Below are 20,529 nucleotides of genomic sequence, written 5' to 3' on the forward strand. Positions count from 1 at the left end.
GCAACGAACCTGCTTTCGAAATTTAAAAATAAAAGTAAATAAATCTATACCTACATTTATTATATTGATAAAAGGGAGTCAATACAGTCTATTGTACCTAGTGCTCGCTAATGAACAAGAGTTTTTCGACTTTATGGCAGTGGCTCGTAACCAACCAGGAGCGGCGTGAGTTGCCTCTGATTAGGCAAGTCCAGAAAACATGTGTAGATTTAGTTAACGTATTGTCTCGATAGTGGGTCTGTTATCCAGAACTACTATAAAGATTTGACCAATATCATCTAGGTACTATTTAGAAAAGATCACAATATTTTTCATTTAATGTTGAGGCATTGATAACAAGCACCTGCAGTTTCCGCATTCTCTTCTGGAGCTTGTTTACCTCTAATATGTTCAGCGCCTAGCACACCGACTTTGGTCACAGGTCATTGAAGGATCTCGATAGTTATCACGACGACTGTTCGTATTGTCTCCTTGCCTTTTTCCAGGATGGTTTGCTTGATAATGATCACGTTTGCTTACAGGACGATGGAGGTGTTCGTTTGACAAATCACTTCATGTACCGCGCAAGATCACGCACATATTCATACACCCAATATGGCCAGAATTGACTGATGAACAGTTGTCTGTCTTCCGTCGTTGGTACCTAATAGCAGCTGCGAAATTCGGTGGTGCGTGCGCAGCAACTTTTATAAATTAGTATCCAGTAGCATATAAGCTTTTTAGCTGAATAATATAGCTCACACCTGTAAGTTATGTGATTTTTTCAATTGTAGATGTTGATGTATATTCAGACCCTCGTCACAAGTGCTGAGATTGGTAAATTTGTAGATTATGTTCGGAAAGCAACTAGCCTTCCAAATCACTGACCTTGTGGCTCAGCAATGAAACAACTAGTAACGGACTGATAACGGCAAGTGCCGGAGCAGTATATTTGAAGAAGTTGTTCCTACAAAGTTGGTTACAAACCAAACTAGAATTAAAACATTGAATTAGATCTGAACCCTAAGGCTAGGCGCATAAGTCTTAGCTACTATATCCGGCAAGCCGATTGGGCATACTCCAACACTGTCGCTTGCGGCATAGGCAAGTGTCAGGTTACCGCTGCTGGCCGCAGTGGCCGGGCACTGAACTCGTAGCTCAGCAGAATGTCGCAGTAAAGCAAAGTGCACTGCAACATTCTTGCGTTCTTATAAACAAAAGTGTGTTTTTATATGACATAAATATGAAGTGCAATTCTTATGTGTTGACTACTCCTCTCTCAAGCTTTTGACCGTTCCCGGTTATTTTATAGCTGTTAATGGTTTTTATTCCACCTTCTGTACTTCCTTCGATGCTTGCCTTCTCTTTACAATTTGCCAAACGATGTGAAAGCCAATGCCAACGACACTGAGGATGATGCCTGCTGCAATCCAAATCTTATGAGACCCAGAGGCCTTCAATTCGTCCTCGAAACTTCTGATGACGCGCAAATTGTGGTTGTTCATCCTTTGTAGTTGGGGCATGCTTAGCACTGGATCGTGGCTGATGATGCTGAGTAGAGGCGACCCTGCCACTTCTGGCGATCGGGCTAACATCTCGCGCTGGTTTACATATTTTGTCCCGTTGATTATGGCCGAAGAAAGGAATATGGGGAGGTGTGTCTAGTTTGTAGTAATCTCTGGACTATCGTCTGTGCTGACCTTGGCAGCACTCTCATTGATAATGATAATACCGTCATCGACTTGTGTGATGGGCTTTAGGTGGTGCGTGCGGCAAAGGGCTGTGCTGCCGGCGTCTAGTGCTTGTGCGCAGGTGTCTTGCGCTGCCAATTTACAGACGGCGGCGTAGGTCGTCGTTACTCATTCATTGACCGCTAGAATGTCATTGTCGCATTCGGCTATGGTATCATCTTGTAGCTGTAGTGTGACGTGTTGGTGTGCCACCGGAAAGATGGTGATTTTCTTGCAAAAGAGCTTGACCCTGGGATACGCTATTAATATATGGACAATGTTCTCGGACTGAAGAACCTTGATTTTAGACGCTTCGGTTGGGTTAACTATGGGAATTTCGACAGGATGTTTATTTATAATTGACTTCAAATCATCGTGGTTAAATATTGTGGGGTTTATTATACCCGCTTTGGCTAGTGTAATTGTAAGTATCAAGTTCGATATTTGATTTATAAGTATTATATTTCTTACTAATAGTGTTTCATATAAATGGGGTGTGTTTACCAATTAATTTCTTTTACATTTAATTATTTCGTTCACCGTGTCGGTGAGTTTGTTAATTTGTGTTTGTGTTTGTGTATTAATGACTACCTGCCTATTGTTCGCATCAATCAAATTTGACTCGGACCACCTTACATTTTCGAATTCAGAGGCGTCTAGCCTGATATAACCTTGAGTGCTAAATCTCGGGAGCTCAGAGCACTAACCAAGAGACCACAAAGAAATTGGACACGATATTAAACAACATTTGACCAAAAACGACTTCTCACAGAATATAATTAATACATTTTTAAATAGACAACAATGTAGAACACAATAGCCTACAGAACTTGTCAAAATATATATGTCTTGAATACATGTACCACAATTATCAGTACGTCTCACGAACTCAGAATACTACAACAAGCAAGAAATAAAAGTAGCACACAACCCTACAAAAACATTACAACAAAATTTTCAACAATACTACAATACATAGAAGTAATGTAATTTACAAAATACATTGTTGCGGGGTCACCAACAATAATTTCAATAGAGTGTAAACTAAAAACAATGATAATGTGACACAAATCGGACTTCAAATTAAGAATTCTCGAATTCGCGACAGACCGCACCACCTCTACTCAACAGTCACACCAATAATTGTGTCTTATTGAATTAAAATATCAGCACAAAAACAATCGCAATCGCAATGCTGTTGACAGATTTCGCAGCAGATGCGCATGAGTGTGTGTGTGTACATGTATACAGAAATTCTTGGAATTTATAACTTATAACTTATAGGATTTTCTTAACCAATCTAAATAAAATGTTCTAGAGTACATCTTATTGAACCATCAGAACATCTTATTGAACTCAAAAAGAAAATTGCATTTAAAATGTGGCTCAAATTCATGGGCAATATAAGTTGGGTTATTAACTTGATTTATAGCTCTGCGGTGGTAGCGGAAAGGTGGCAATAGGTATTAACTGAACGGAGCTTGATATATATATATATATATATATATATATATATATATATGTGATGCGCTTATTTTGGGGGCACTTTTTGGGTAAGGAGGTTATTTCAGGGACATTTGCCACTATCGGGGACTGTCCCCGAAAAAATCGAAGGTGCAATGTTAATTTTGAGGACATTTTCGTTTTCAAAGCAAAGATATGTACTTTTGGATATGAATTATGTATGGTTTAAAAATATACTTTTTTTCGATAAAGATTGACTTAGCATTAAGCCAATCTAGGTTTTATAAAACAAGTTACAGCCCTTTTTTAATTTTTATAGATTATGTATATAGTCAATTTTGGAGACCCATACTTCTATGATTTTTCTTTAATTGTCCGTTTAGTATTTATGACCCCAGTTAAGTTAATCTCATTTTTACTGGTTAAATATATGTTTAAAATATATGAACAACAACATATTTAACCAATCATTGATTATTTTATCAAAAATATAAAATCAAATTCCATCGATGTGGCAACACCGCACATATATATGAACAACAGCTTTTATGAGGACAGAGGAACGGTGGAATTATTTCTAATGTAACGATTATTTCGGGTACACTATATGTGACATTCCTTTTGGGGACAATACCCCAATACCCCTTTCAGAGTCAAAAGTCTGAAAGTATTTATTTTATGAAAATAAATTCGGTGTGCAAGAGTTTATATGAAATGAGATAGTTTTTTTTATTAATGGTAGGGAGCTCCCGCTATTCCCTAGCGGGTATTCACCCAGAACCCTCTTCCACCAACACCAAATTCAGCTCGCGCTAGCAGAGCTTGTCTGCTTCAGCAGTAATGAAAAATTTTTTTTTTTAAAAAACCACACTTCTTGGGCTCGAATCGAGATAAAAATTCTTGAGTTAAGTATAATTCGTACTTCATTTCATATAAGCTCTGAAAGGTCTTAGAATAAGTACTAATGTTCTTGAATCAAGTACAAAAAATTTATTTGATGCAGCATTTGTACTTAATGTAAGCTTTAAAAAATTAAGAAGAATAAAAGTTAACTCAAGGTTTAAAAATCTTGAAAAGTTGGAGAGCCCAAAAAAGTGAGAAAGAATTGGCACGCGTTCGCTCTCTCAATTTTGTTTCTAATTCTTTTGCTGAAGCCAACGCGTGCCATTTCAAATAAAGAGTTCGGTGACTCAGAAATGTACGGGAATAAAAAAGCTATATTGCCGGAGCAAAGGCTTCGGGAGCTCCTTAAGCAATTTGGTTTGAAGCACCTGCTTTCCTATTTAGAGGGTAAGTAAGTACATATGCACATACATACGTATGTATTGGTTTAATTATTCTTGTGTATATATGTATATGTACATATATATACTTACATAGATTAACGTAGATAAGATATATATTTACATACATAGATAATACACATATATATGTGTGTACATGCACACAAGAATTCTACAGTCATCAGTAGCGCTTATTGTACTATTTTCGTGTGTCCTCAAAATGACAAATACATTACAGATAATAAACCCAACCTACTTTTGTGTCTGTGATAGTATAAGACCAATAACACCTGAACTCGAATTTCGTCTAATTGATTTTATTTAAGCTTATATGGTCGTCTGATCTGCTACCTGCATGTACTTATTTTTTGGATCAAGTGTGTATTAAGGCGGGATTTTCGAAAATTTGATGAATGCATAATGGAATTTTAGTCATGTTTTTGTTGTTAATAGCGAAATTTTAAATAAAATTAAATGTAACAAACTTTCGTCAAACATAATAATATAATTCAAGATGTTGAGCATTAAATGTGAAATATATTAACAAGTATTCACAACGATTTGCTCATAGTAATAAGTCAACAATTGGGCGAATCAATCGCCTTCGTTGCTTTTCTCCAGCACAGATTTGACCCATCCGTAACGCTGAACACGATCAAATATATCTTCATCGCTGCTACTGGAATCCACAGACTTCGCATCGAAACACAACATAGCCGCCAGCTTCGCAGTGGGACGTTAATAAATCGAGTAGCAACCATCAAAGCTGCTACTACCTAAGTGACACTTAAGAAACTTGCGCGCTTACAGTTGTCAAATGAGGGGGGGGCTCGGTGAGCATAAAGTTGCTCGAGCTGCGCCCGATCGGTTGGCGTTACTTTATGCGCATTCTTTTTTTGTTAGCTTAATATTTGGACATTAGGCCACAGCTTTTGGTGACGGTTACAGGTGGCTTGCAGCTAGTTGTAGATGTTACCACAGTATAGTCGCCATCGCCATCAGACTGGTTGCAGCAAGTGCCAAATGCCGTAGCGGAATCGGAGGAACAAAGATCAAACATCGTTTGTGATGTGCTGGCTGCACGTTTAATTGGCTTTTTCGCTGATTTTTCCAAGGCACGTACCAAGCCGGATCATTAGACAAGGCCGTCGAGTTCCATCCACGCTGTGATTGTTAAAGCTCGACAGCTGTGGCGATGCTGAGGCTTCACTTTCTTCCTTTAGTTCCGCTTGTTGCCTCAGTTTTTGCACTCCTCCAAATATATTTGCTTCGAAAGCGCTTGTGCGCTTGATTGGTTTCCTTAAGCTTTTATTCGGGGGTGTTTTCAGTTACTTTTCTGGAGGTGTTGTTCATGCGTTTTGCTTTGTTGCTCTTGGCACATAGCTGGATTGATTTGGGAGTTGGTATTGGGGCACTCATATTTAAGAATTTTACTTTTTGCATTTTTGCATTTTGGTTGAGCTCAGCTTCGGGCACTTTCTGCATTTTGGGGGCTGGCTTTTTCTTCAACTCGCCCTCCTTTTTTGTCAAATTAGCGGCGGTGACTTAGCGTCGATTTTTCGTACTTGTTATCGAAAATGGAATCGTTCACTTTTAAATGCATTTATTTATGTTTTTAAGCACAAATCCTAATAAATTTAAATGCAGAATTGCAAATTACTGCTATATTGATGAATAAAAATGTTAGGTAATTATTGCCAGCTAGTTTTTTTTCATTAACATAGGGTATAATAGAGAAATAGATATACAAAAATTTGTTTAAAAACTAGCTGTACGAATTTTTTTATATAAAAAACAAAATGATTGATAATTCGCGATCTATATGTTAAACAACCAAAAAATATAAATGAAAATTTGTTGAAATATTGACACCTTTTTATAATTCTGTGTATAAATACATAAATGCACTGTTTCCTTATTACGTAGTAATATATTTTAATAAAGATGTTTTATTGTAAAATGCCAATTATGTCGTTTATTACTGTATTTCTTTCCCATATACTAATATTTTAAATTAATTTATTCCGTCTCTTTAAGTTGGTGTACCGTTCATTATCCCTGAGAAAAGATATTAGGGTTCAAGTGCAAGGGTTATTTTTTACGGTCATTTTGTATGGTTGCAGCACTGTTTTACAAATATCTTTAAAATTTTTTATAATTTGTCCAAGATTGGTTAGGTGAAACTATAGACCTTAATCGTGTATATGCGGTTTTCGGGGCCATTATCGAAGTTAAGATATTTAAAGAATGGTGGAAAGCTTAATTTTCAACCCCTTGGTTTAACCATATTATAAATTAAAATTCAAAAAGAAATAGATATAGACAGTAAATAATTTAATTTTTTTCAATTCTGCATTTACATTTTTTAGGTTGTGTGCTTAAAAACATAAATAAATGCATTTAAAAGTGAGCGATTCCTTTTCCGATAACAAGTTTCACAAATTGACGCTATGTCACCGCCGCTAACTTGACGCACATAATCATTTTGTATAAATTGAATAGAATGAGTCAATACGATTTTACGATTATTTTGGGAATTATCGATTGATTTCTAGGAAAACCAATTTTCCAGTTAATCGCAATCGCCTGTGCGGTTATTTTAATTTCGAAGTTTTTGAGCGACGAATTAAAAAAGTTATAAAAAATGTTTTATTTAGTAAAATGTGGGGAGTATTATATACTACCGCAAAACAAAGTTGTAATAAAAAAAGAAAAATGTTTCGCGAAATTTAAAGGCGCGAAATACGAGGCCTTTATTATAGATAAAGCTTCAAGTGCATCTCGCCTGGAAAATAAATTCAAAAGCCTAAATGGTAAGTCAAATGTTTAATGCATGTACAAGTGCATATTATACTTTTTAGAGAAATCGTGTGATGATCGCTATGTATATGTATGTGCTATTCTACATATACATATTATGTAAACTTATGTACTTTTGTATGTGTATATTAAATTGAGTTGAATTGAATTGTATGTTGTTGAATTTCCGTTAAACAGATACAGTCACGGACAAAAGTATTGGCAATTTTATATTATCTTGTTTTATTGTCGGTTTTGTCCAATATACCGTCTAATATTTAACAATTTTATATTTTTCATACGATTATTAGCTATTTGTGCATGTAATCTAATTATTTTTATAAACTTTGGCGGCATGGTTAATTTTTAATAATTATTTAATTCCAAGTACCCGTAATTTTATAGGGACAAAAGTATTGGCAATTTTCAATATAAAGTTGTTATTTTAATAGTATTTTTATATGGTCACACTTTTCTTTGCAAAAATGAAACTCTGTAAGCACCGTTATTTGAATCTTAAAAAAAAAATACTTAGAAAAAATTGTTTAAGCATCAATTTATATATTATTTTGCAAAAATGGCCGGTAAGAAGTGTGAAACCACCGTAGAGCAGCGAAAAATTATTTTAAATTTACGCAAACAAGGCAAATCCTTTAAAGAAATTGCCGAGCTATTGGACAGAAGTCAATTTACCATTCGGAGCATAGTCCATAGATTTTCAGACGACCCTACAATAGAAAACGCTGAACGCACCGGCCGCCCACGAAAGTTAACCGATCGTGATTGCACCCAAATAATAAGAAAGATCAAGAAAGACCCAAAAATCACATCATCCAAAATAGTATCAGAGGTTAAAGAAGAGACTGGGAAAGAAATTCACTCCAAAACGGTACGGCGGGTACTACACAAGGCTGGGTACAATGCGAGAATTGCAAGACGCAAACCACTCATTTCGAGTGTTAACCAATCGAAGAGATTGGCATTCGCCAAAGAATTTAAATCGAAGCCATTAACTTACTGGAACGATGTCCTATTCTCCGACGAAAGTAAGTTTAATATTTTTCGCTCAGATGGCCGCATTAAAGTGTGGAGAAAACCCAATACGGCATACAATAGTTGCAACTTAATGCCCACAGTAAAGCACGGTGGTGGAGGTGTTATGGTGTGGGGTTGTATGTCCGCAGCTGGTGTGGGTGAACTAGTTTTCATCGAAGGAACAATGGACAAGCGTGTTTACTTGGAAATATTGAAGGCAAATTTAAAAAAAAGCGCTGAAAAGTTGATGTTAGGCAGTCAGTTCACTTTTCAACAGGACAATGATCCAAAGCACACGGCCCATGATGTGCGAATGTGGCTTGCATACAATACAGCTCATGTTCTTCCACATCCTCCTCAATCACCAGACCTCAATCCAATCGAGCACCAATGGGAGGAACTAGAAAAAAGGCTTAGAAAGCAAACATTTTCAACAAAGACTGAGCTTAAAGAAGCCCTAATGGAAGAGTGGCACAAAATTGAGCCAAATGTTGCCCGAAAATTGGTGCATTCGATGCCAAATCGCCTGGAAAGCGTTATAAAACAAAAAGGCATGCCGACTAAGTATTAATTTTTATCTCATGTTTTATTTTTTTAAATTTTAACACAATTATTTAAGTTTTTGCCAATACTTTTGTCCCTATGAAAATTACCATATTTTTTGTTTTTTATTTGTAAGGCTTGAAGCAACAAAAAATGTTCCTTTTTTAATACTTTTAAGTGAGTTAGATATTTAAAAGATCATAAAAAAAATATATTTCAATAAAATAATAAGTTGGTTATTCTCAAATTTCGAATTTTTAGTTGACAACACCACAATTGCCAATACTTTTGTCCGTGACTGTATGTACAAAGGCAAATTAACACGAAAAGTTAAATTCTCATACACTCATACAAAGGTACATAAAGTCATTTCTTGCACAAAAAGCTAAAAATTTTATAAAAAAATATATATATTTTTTTTGTACAGAAGCTGATATTCCAAAAAGTGCTGATGTTGGAGCAGATATGGCCACAAACTGGGGCGCCAAGGGTAAGGATAAATATTTAATTCAACTTATATTTGTTTTTTTCATACATATGTATTATAAGTATTATTTTACAACAAATATTTTCTCTTTTTTTTTCAATAGGCACTGGTCAAAATAGTCTGGATGCAAGAGCAGATATGCAAACTGATTGCAGCGTACAGGGTGAGTGCAAATTTCATAGTTTGTTCATAGAAGGGAACTAGTTTAACTGCTGAAGTCAGCAGAAGGATGTTAAATTGATAACTAAAAAATAAAAATTACAGAATAACTTAATTATTATTTTATTGTATATGTTTTTTTTAAGTTCTTTTATATATCCAACCTATTTGAACGCATTAAAAAAGGAACATTTTTAGTTCTTCAACACTCTCAAATAAAAAACATTCGATTTGCATATTTTCATAGATACAAAAGTATTGGCAATTGCTAAAATAATTGTGTTAAAATATGGAAAAATAAAACAAGAAATAAAAATTATTGTTTAGTGATTTTGCCATTTTGTTTTCGATTTGTCATTAAATGCATCAGTTTTCATTAAACATTTGGTTCAATTTTGTGCCGCTCGTCTATAACTGATTTACTTTTGTCCAATAGCTCGGCAAATTCTTAAAAGGATCTGCCATGCTTGCGTTAATTTTTTATAGGTATATAATTTAATATATTTTCGCTGCTCTACGGTGGTTTCACACTTCTTGGCGGTCATTTTTGCAAAATAAACAATATTTTGTTGGTATGGCTAGCCCGAAGTTCAAAACTATTTAATTTAATATTTTGCTTATTTTATTGGAAGCAATATATTAAATTAAATTTTTTTCAACTGTTTATTTAAACAAACCCGGACCTCAAGCAAGCAAACAAAATATTTAAAAAAATGCTTTAACGTACTTTTTCTTACAGCTGAAATTAATAATTCAGAAATCTCAAATGAATCAAATGATGAAGAGCCGCCGGAGTTTGTATGTACGTCAGATGACGCAAATTATTCGCCTCCCAAAAAAATGGTAAAACGTCGAAGCAGTTAGTATTACAGAATAGCCAACAAGTAATCATTTTCAGTATAATACTTAATATAACAATACAAACAGAGTCCCACGGTTCCTTCTTTTATGGAGCTCAATCTCTAACAGATCGATTACTAACGGCATGACAAATCAAAACTTATTCATTTACTTATATAAATAAACTTATGTAATATCACGGTAATTCAAAACTTTATCTTTTTTATTGCAGCGTCTCCGTATGGAAAAACGCGCCGTGTACGATGGGGCCCAGGCGAATGCAAGCAACTGGAAAACACATTTGGGAATTTAGAAAAATTGGAAAAGTTGCCATCGCTTAAAAAATGTTCCCAAATAATAAATAAAAATCCATGCTTTCGCGGCCGCACTTCAGCTCAACTAAAGACTTTTCTGGACAACCAGAGAAAAGCGGAGGGGAGGAAAAAATCGTTTTAATGGTTTAAAACAATAAAAATAAAATAAAATAATCTTATAACAAAATATATAAAAATTGCATGTTTACTTTTCATACAAGTTTATGATGATCAATAATTTCGTTTAATATTGATCATGATGATCAATAATTTCGTTTAATATTGATCCGACAGACAAATGGAGTGACGGGCGTGTCTAAATCGACACTATTTCGTTAATAATAGATATAGATTAAATTTATTTTACACTGCTAAATAAGCAAAACTTCGTTATACCACTTTCATAAATTTTTAATGGGTTGGCGGTAAACAAAAAATAAAAATCCCAAATACTTACTCAAATGGGAGTAAGTAAAAGTTTCCGTGTTCTAATTCCATATTTAAATGTTTGTATATTCGGTAATATGCGCTAGAGTTATTTGAGGGATATTGTCCCCAATAAGGACGTCTCATATAGTGTTCCCGAAATAATCGTTACCTATCCAATTCATTCCACCGTTCCCTGTCCCTAAAAATAGCTTTAGCCAATAAGCCTTTAGACCAGGTGGCAACTCTAAATTTTTGTCCCCAAAATAAGCTTTCTAATGGATTATGATTATATATAATATTTTGGTAAAGTATTTAAAGTCAGTTTTGAAGACTCGGTCCCAGAAATAATCTTTGCATATCGTGTCCCCAAATAAATCTCTGTATGACCAAACGCACATATTTTTTATCAGAAAGCTCCAAAATGCCCCATTTTTAGAGAGATGATTATTTGGGGGCTTATTAATAGAAAAACATAGTGAAAGTCCCACCTTTTGTCTGTCCCCAAAACAAGCGAATCACATATATACATCTGAGAGCAATATATCAATTATTTTACTCTAGCTCTTATTATTTACCAAAATTGGTAAAAAAAAAAGGATTTTGATGTCGATTTTTATCGATTACTTGGAAACGGACCAAGTTACGAATATCGGAAAATCTGTCTCTAACTGCTATAGTTTCTGATATCCTCGCGTTGATACGTTCGGATAGACGGATGGACGGTTAGACAGACAGACGGACGGACATGGCTGGATTGATTCGGCTGTTGAAGAATATATGTACCTTATGGGATCGGTGCATCTTCCTTCTGCCTGTTTCATATATTTACATAAATACATTATACTTATTTTACCCATTTTAATGGGTTCAGGGTATAAAAATAGCACCAATGACCGACTGTATGACAAGGAAACAACAATAATCCTGCAACACTTCAACATACAGCATACAATAAAATAGCTACACAACAAACTAAAGAGTAAACTTAAACAAATACACATAAAATTGCGCTCGCTTGTGTTGAGACTTATTAAATAGCCAAAGAATTTCAATCTTCAAGTCAAGAAGCGCAGACGTATGTTAAATGTTTAATTTATTGCTTAAATTAATTTATTTTAATGTTATTTGTTTATTGTTTCTTGGTGTTAGTGCCCTGAAGACGGTTGCCGATAAGCAATCGAATAAAGCCAATTTTTTTTACTTTTGTTTTCAATAAACTAAACCCTGGCCCTCGAGCTAGCAAATCAAAATACAAAAAAAATTAAAATTAAATTGTTTATTAAAAAAATTATTTAATGACTGATAATTTTCCCTAGCACTATATTTTACACGATTTGGGTCGAGCAAGAGAAATGTTAGCACGCGAAAAGTAAAGTAAAAGATATGGAAGATATGTACAAGCTCAATATATGCGTAGCCTGACGGAGGCAAGCGGCTCCAATCTCCAATAATCTTGGAACATGAAAATCGTTAAATAAAAAATATGTTTAAGTAACACAAAGGTTAACCCCGTAAAATAACAGTGTTTACTCTTAAATGGTCTTACAAACAATATACAAATATATTGCTGTATATACTATATATTACGCATTAATATGTTGCAAGATTAATATAATTGCGGATAGGTTGCAGTTGGATTTAGAATAAAGAACACGGAATGAAATGTTTTCTGTTTGAATTGTTTGCATTATGTCGGGCATGGACTTTACCACCGCATACAAAGCATCGAACCTGCTTTCGAAATTTTAAAATAATAAGTAAATTAATCTATACCTACACGTCTATTGATAAAAGTGAGTCAATACGGTCTATTGTACCTACTGCTCGCTAATGAACAAGAGTTGTTCGACTTTCCCTATGAAGAGGAGCCATGCCTTTCTAAAAAAGTTTTTATTTCACCTTTCCCAACTTTCACTGAGAAAATACATAAGTGTTTTTGTGAAGAAGAACGTACAATAAGATATTTAAGAGGTGTATTCTGTGAAGGTGATATTTCGCTGTGTGGTGCCCTACCAGGTAGGCGAACAACAGTTTAAGCCATCTCTTCTCTTCGCAATTGCTGTAGTTGTTGCCACTTTCCGAGGCCCTGCAGACGAATTTACCAGACCCTTTTTATATATTAGCAAATATGGATGCAGAACAGGCTTAATGTGGCAATCTTTTTCACGTGTAAACACAATAGAGTGAGCCCAATTTTATGGCAGTGGCTCGTAATCAACCAGGAGCGGCCTGAGTTGCCCCCTGGTTAGGCAAGTCCAGACAACATGTGTAGATTTAGTTAACGTATTGTCTCGATAGTGGGTCTGTTATCCAGAACTACTATAAAGATTTGACCAATATCATCTAGGTACTATGCAGAAAAGAGCAAAATATTTTCATTTAATGTTGAGGCCTTGGTAACAAGCACCTGCATTTTCCGCATTATCTTCAGGAATTTGTTTACCTCTATTATGTTCGGCGCCTAGCACACCGACTTTGGTCACAGGTCATTGAAGGATCTCGATAGCTATCCCGACGACTGTTCGTATTGTCTCCTTGTCTTTTTCCAGGATGGTTTGCTTGATAATGATCACGTTTGCTTACAGGACGATGGAGGTGTTCGTTTGACAAATCACTTCATGTACCGCGCAAGATCACGCACGTATTCATACACCCAATATGGCCAGAATTGACTGATGAACAGTTGTCTTTCTTCCGTCGTTGGTACCTAATAGCAGCTGCGAAATTCGGTGGTGCGTGCGCAGCAACTTTTATAAATTAGTATCCAGTAGCATATAAGCTTTTTACCTGAATAATATAGCTCACACCTGTAAGTTATGTGATTTTTTCAATTGTAGATGTTGATGTATATTCAGACCCTTGTCACAAGTGCTGAGATTGGTAAACTTGTAGATTATGTTCGGAAAGCAACTAGCCTTCCAAATCACTGACCTTGTGGCTCAGCAATGAAACAACTAGTAACGGACTGATAACGGCAAGTGCCGGAGCAGTATATTTGAAGAAGTTGTTCCTACAAAGTTGGTTACAAACCAAACTAGAATTAAAACATTGAATTAGATCTGAACCCTAAGGCTAGGCGCATAAGTCTTAGCTACTATATCCGGCAAGCCGATTGGGCATACTCCAACACTGTCGCTTGCGGCATAGGCAAGTGTCAGGTTACCGCTGCTGGCCGCAGTGGCCGGGCACTGAACTCGTAGCTCAGCAGAATGTCGCAGTAAAGCAAAGTGCACTGCAACATTCTTGCGTTCTTATAAACAAAAGTGTGTTTTTATATGACATAAATATGAAGTGCAATTCTTATGTGTTGACTACTCCTCTCTCAAGCTTTTGACCGTTCCCGGTTATTTTATAACTGTTAATGGTTTTTAGGCGTAGGTCGTCGTTACTCATTCATTGACCGCTAGGATTTCATTGTCGTATTCGGCTTTTGTATCATCTTGTAGCTGTAGTGTGACGTGTTGGTGTGCCACCGGAAAGATGGTGATTTTCTTGCAAAAGAGCTTGACCCTGGGATACGCTATTAATATATGGACAATGTTCTGGGACTGAAGAACCTTGATTTTAGACGCTTCGGTTGGGTTAACTATGGGAATTTCGACAGGATGTTTATTTATAATTGATTTCAAATCATCGTGGTCAAATATTGTGGGGTTTATTATACCCGCTTTGGCTAGTGTAATTGTAAGTATCAAGTTCGATATTTGATTTATAAGTATTATATTTCTTACTAATAGTGTTTCATATAAATGCGGTGTGTTTACCAATTAATTTCTTTTACATTTAATTATTTCGTTCACCGTGTCGGTGAGTTTGTTAATTTGTGTCTGTGTTTGTGTATTAATGACTACCTGCCTATTGTTCGCATCAATCAAATTTGACTCGGACCACCTTACATTTTCGAATTCAGAGGCGTCTAGCCTGATATAACCTTGAGTGCTAAATCTCGGGAACCATCTTCAGAGCACTAACCAAGAGACCACAAAGAAATTGGACACGATATTAAACAACATTTGACCAAAAACGACTTCTCACAGAATATAATTAATACATTTTTAAATAGACAACAATGTAGAACACAATAGCCTACAGAACTTTTCAAAATATATATGTCTTTAATACAAGTACCACAATTATCAGTACGTCTCACGAACTCAGAATACTACAACAAGCAAGAAATAAAAGTAGCACACAACCCTACGAAAACATGACAACAAAATTTTCAACAATACTACTGTCTGGTTACGCAGCCAAAACAACTGGAGCGACTTCGCAACTGATAAGAGCAGCATCTTAATTTTATCTTATAATACTCGCTCTGCAAAACAAGGGCCTAAATTTCGCTCTTAAGAATTCATTTACATAAAGCTGCCGCTCTTCGCTGTAACGATCGTTTTATTGCCCTAGCTTTACTTATGCGAAGGCCTCGATGCTGCGCATCGAGTTAGTTAAGTTCGTTCGCTTCATGCATTTGGTACGCATCGGCCACTTGCATTACTCAAAATTATAACTAATAATTGTCTCTTCGCTAAAATTGACACGTTCTTATTCGGGTTCGCTTGCCTATATACAAACTATTGTTCTTAAATAATAAGCACAGACCAATTCGGGTCTGCCTGCTTCTCGTAACTTTAAGAAATATAAAACAATTTTGAACACAAAAAATAAATAGTTCAATCTTTCTATTTGTGAAAGCTATTGAAAAAGCTCAATAGCGCAACAACTACAATACATAGAAGTAATGTAATTTACAAAATACATTGTTGCGGGGTCACCAACAATAATTTCAATAGAGTGTAAACTAAAAACAATGACAATGCGACACAAATCGGACTTCAGATTAAGAATTCTCGAATTCGCGACAGACCGCACCACCTCTACTCAACAGTCACACCAATAATTGTGTCTTATTGAATTAAAATATCAGCACAAGAAACAATCGCAATCGCAATGCTGTTGACAGATTTCGCAGCAGATGCGCATGAATGTGTGTGTGTGTACATGTATACAGAAATTCTTGGAGTTTGACCCCATCCAACTGCGCAGTAAGACACATAACTTATGGGATTTTCTTAACCAATCTAAATAAAATGTTCTACAGTACATCTTATTGAACCATCAGAACATCTTATTGAACTCAAAAAGAAAATTGCATTTAAAATGTGGCTCAAATTCATGGGCAATATAAGTGTGGTTATTAACTGGTGGTAGCGGAAAGGTGGCAATAGGTATTAACTGAGAGGACCTTGATATATATATATATATGTATGTATATATTTATATACATATACTAGTCTAAAAGCAATATATCAATTATTTTACTCTAGCTCTTATTATTTACCAAAATTGGTAAAAAAAAGGATTTTGATGTCGATTCTTATCGATTACTTGGAAACGGACCAAGTTATCGAATATCGGAAAATCTGTCTCTAACTGCAATAGTTTCTGATATCCTCGCGTTCATACGTTCGGATAGACGGGTGGGCGGTTAGACAGACAGACGGACGGACATGGCTGGATTGATTCGGCTGTTGATGCTGATCAAGACAATATGTATGTACTTTATGGGATCGGTGCTTCTACCTTCTGCCTGTTTCATATATTTACATAAATACATTATACTTGTTTTACGCATTTTAATGGGTTCAGGGTATAAAATTAGCACCAATGACCGACTGTATGACAAGGAAACAACAATAATCCTGCAACACTTCAACATACAGCATACAATAAAATAGCTACACAACAAACTAAAGAGTAAACTTAAACAAATACACATAAAATTGCGCTCGCTTGTGTTGAGACTTATTAAATAGCCAAAAAATTTCAATCTCCAAGTCAAGAAGCGCAGACGTATGTTAAATGTTTAATTTATTGCTTAAATTAATTTATTTTAATGTTATTTGTTTATTGTTTCTTGGTGTTAGTGCCCTGAAGACGGTTGCCGATAAGCAATCGAATAAAGCCAATTTTTTTTTACTTTTGTTTTCAATAAACTAAACCCTGGCCCTCGAGCTAGCAAATCAAAATACACAAAAAAATTAAAATTAAATTGTTTATTAAAAAAATTATTTAATGACTGATAATTTTCCCTAGCACTATATTTTACACGATTTGGGTCGAGCAAGAGAAATGTTAGCACGCGAAAAGTAAACGAACAGTTCGAAAGTAGCACCACGCTTAGACATAGCAGCGAGTAAACGGTTTATTGCTGCAGAAATGCACACACGATTTGTAGATATGGAAGGCGTCATGGTTACCGAAGCTCAATATATGCGTAGCCTGACGGAGGCAAGCGGCTCCAGTCTCCAATAATTTTGGAACATGAAATTCGTTAAATAAAAAATATGTTTAAGTAACACAAAGGTTAACCCCGTAAAATAACAGTGTTGACTCTTAAATGGTCTTACAAACAATATACAAATATATTGCTGTATATACTATATATTACGCAGGAATATGTTGCTAGATTAATATAATTGCGGATAGGTTGCAATTGAATTTAGAATAAAGAACGCGGAATGAAATGTTTTCTGTTTGAATTGTTTGCATTATGTCGGTCATGGACCGCATACAAAGCAACGAACCTGCTTTCGAAATTTAAAAATAAAAGTAAATAAATCTATACCTACATTTATTATATTGATAAAAGGGAGTCAATACAGTCTATTGTACCTAGTGCTCGCTAATGAACAAGAGTTTTTCGACTTTATGGCAGTGGCTCGTAACCAACCAGGAGCGGCGTGAGTTGCCTCTGATTAGGCAAGTCCAGAAAACATGTGTAGATTTAGTTAACGTATTGTCTCGATAGTGGGTCTGTTATCCAGAACTACTATAAAGATTTGACCAATATCATCTAGGTACTATTTAGAAAAGATCACAATATTTTTCATTTAATGTTGAGGCATTGATAACAAGCACCTGCAGTTTCCGCATTCTCTTCTGGAGCTTGTTTACCTCTAATATGTTCAGCGCCTAGCACACCGACTTTGGTCACAGGTCATTGAAGGATCTCGATAGTTATCACGACGACTGTTCGTATTGTCTCCTTGCCTTTTTCCAGGATGGTTTGCTTGATAATGATCACGTTTGCTTACAGGACGATGGAGGTGTTCGTTTGACAAATCACTTCATGTACCGCGCAAGATCACGCACATATTCATACACCCAATATGGCCAGAATTGACTGATGAACAGTTGTCTGTCTTCCGTCGTTGGTACCTAATAGCAGCTGCGAAATTCGGTGGTGCGTGCGCAGCAACTTTTATAAATTAGTATCCAGTAGCATATAAGCTTTTTAGCTGAATAATATAGCTCACACCTGTAAGTTATGTGATTTTTTCAATTGTAGATGTTGATGTATATTCAGACCCTCGTCACAAGTGCTGAGATTGGTAAATTTGTAGATTATGTTCGGAAAGCAACTAGCCTTCCAAATCACTGACCTTGTGGCTCAGCAATGAAACAACTAGTAACGGACTGATAACGGCAAGTGCCGGAGCAGTATATTTGAAGAAGTTGTTCCTACAAAGTTGGTTACAAACCAAACTAGAATTAAAACATTGAATTAGATCTGAACCCTAAGGCTAGGCGCATAAGTCTTAGCTACTATATCCGGCAAGCCGATTGGGCATACTCCAACACTGTCGCTTGCGGCATAGGCAAGTGTCAGGTTACCGCTGCTGGCCGCAGTGGCCGGGCACTGAACTCGTAGCTCAGCAGAATGTCGCAGTAAAGCAAAGTGCACTGCAACATTCTTGCGTTCTTATAAACAAAAGTGTGTTTTTATATGACATAAATATGAAGTGCAATTCTTATGTGTTGACTACTCCTCTCTCAAGCTTTTGACCGTTCCCGGTTATTTTATAGCTGTTAATGGTTTTTATTCCACCTTCTGTACTTCCTTCGATGCTTGCCTTCTCTTTACAATTTGCCAAACGATGTGAAAGCCAATGCCAACGACACTGAGGATGATGCCTGCTGCAATCCAAATCTTATGAGACCCAGAGGCCTTCAATTCGTCCTCGAAACTTCTGATGACGCGCAAATTGTGGTTGTTCATCCTTTGTAGTTGGGGCATGCTTAGCACTGGATCGTGGCTGATGATGCTGAGTAGAGGCGACCCTGCCACTTCTGGCGATCGGGCTAACATCTCGCGCTGGTTTACATATTTTGTCCCGTTGATTATGGCCGAAGAAAGGAATATGGGGAGGTGTGTCTAGTTTGTAGTAATCTCTGGACTATCGTCTGTGCTGACCTTGGCAGCACTCTCATTGATAATGATAATACCGTCATCGACTTGTGTGATGGGCTTTAGGTGGTGCGTGCGGCAAAGGGCTGTGCTGCCGGCGTCTAGTGCTTGTGCGCAGGTGTCTTGCGCTGCCAATTTACAGACGGCGGCGTAGGTCGTCGTTACTCATTCATTGACCGCTAGAATGTCATTGTCGCATTCGGCTATGGTATCATCTTGTAGCTGTAGTGTGACGTGTTGGTGTGCCACCGGAAAGATGGTGATTTTCTTGCAAAAGAGCTTGACCCTGGGATACGCTATTAATATATGGACAATGTTCTCGGACTGAAGAACCTTGATTTTAGACGCTTCGGTTGGGTTAACTATGGGAATTTCGACAGGATGTTTATTTATAATTGACTTCAAATCATCGTGGTTAAATATTGTGGGGTTTATTATACCCGCTTTGGCTAGTGTAATTGTAAGTATCAAGTTCGATATTTGATTTATAAGTATTATATTTCTTACTAATAGTGTTTCATATAAATGGGGTGTGTTTACCAATTAATTTCTTTTACATTTAATTATTTCGTTCACCGTGTCGGTGAGTTTGTTAATTTGTGTTTGTGTTTGTGTATTAATGACTACCTGCCTATTGTTCGCATCAATCAAATTTGACTCGGACCACCTTACATTTTCGAATTCAGAGGCGTCTAGCCTGATATAACCTTGAGTGCTAAATCTCGGGAGCTCAGAGCACTAACCAAGAGACCACAAAGAAATTGGACACGATATTAAACAACATTTGACCAAAAACGACTTCTCACAGAATATAATTAATACATTTTTAAATAGACAACAATGTAGAACACAATAGCCTACAGAACTTGTCAAAATATATATGTCTTGAATACATGTACCACAATTATCAGTACGTCTCACGAACTCAGAATACTACAACAAGCAAGAAATAAAAGTAGCACACAACCCTACAAAAACATTACAACAAAATTTTCAACAATACTACAATACATAGAAGTAATGTAATTTACAAAATACATTGTTGCGGGGTCACCAACAATAATTTCAATAGAGTGTAAACTAAAAACAATGATAATGTGACACAAATCGGACTTCAAATTAAGAATTCTCGAATTCGCGACAGACCGCACCACCTCTACTCAACAGTCACACCAATAATTGTGTCTTATTGAATTAAAATATCAGCACAAAAACA

The 20,529-nt window shown here is 36.0% G+C and overlaps 1 protein-coding gene across 4 annotated transcripts; it reads left to right on the forward strand.

Moving 5' to 3' along the window:
* Window positions 1-6,887: 6,887 nt before the first annotated feature.
* LOC116649757 (uncharacterized) lies at window positions 6,888-10,808 on the forward strand. Of its 4 annotated transcripts, XM_032433217.2 has the most exons (6): window positions 7,760-7,839; window positions 9,095-9,189; window positions 9,261-9,323; window positions 9,424-9,483; window positions 10,219-10,322; window positions 10,552-10,803. In XM_032433217.2, exons 1-6 carry the CDS (start codon window positions 7,833-7,835, stop codon window positions 10,658-10,660), a joined length of 438 nt encoding a protein of 145 aa, XP_032289108.2. In that variant the 5' UTR covers window positions 7,760-7,832; the 3' UTR covers window positions 10,661-10,803. The 4 variants fall into 4 exon arrangements, with proteins under 4 accessions (XP_032289110.1, XP_032289107.1, XP_032289109.2 ...); XM_032433216.2 differs by lacking the exons at window positions 7,760-7,839; window positions 9,095-9,189 and adding an exon at window positions 6,891-7,269 and having other exon boundaries at window positions 10,552-10,804; XM_032433218.2 differs by lacking the exon at window positions 10,219-10,322 and having other exon boundaries at window positions 7,757-7,839; window positions 10,552-10,808.
* The last annotated feature ends 9,721 nt before the right edge of the window (window positions 10,809-20,529 follow it).

This window comes from Drosophila virilis, unplaced genomic scaffold (genome assembly GCF_030788295.1).
Source record: "Drosophila virilis strain 15010-1051.87 unplaced genomic scaffold, Dvir_AGI_RSII-ME tig00001479, whole genome shotgun sequence".
In the NCBI taxonomy this organism is placed as follows: domain Eukaryota; kingdom Metazoa; phylum Arthropoda; class Insecta; order Diptera; family Drosophilidae; genus Drosophila; species Drosophila virilis.

Excerpts from the sequence above, each read along its gene's own strand:
- LOC116649757 (XM_032433216.2), top strand. The coding sequence starts at position 7,101 with ATGTTTTATTTAGTAAAATGTGGGGAGTATTATATACTACCGCAAAAC. Across the intron at positions 9,484-10,218 it reads AACTGATTGCAGCGTACAGG|CTGAAATTAATAATTCAGAA; the intron begins GTGAGTGCAAAT and ends TTTTTCTTACAG. Across the intron at positions 10,323-10,551 it reads ATTCGCCTCCCAAAAAAATG|CGTCTCCGTATGGAAAAACG; the intron begins GTAAAACGTCGA and ends TTTTTATTGCAG.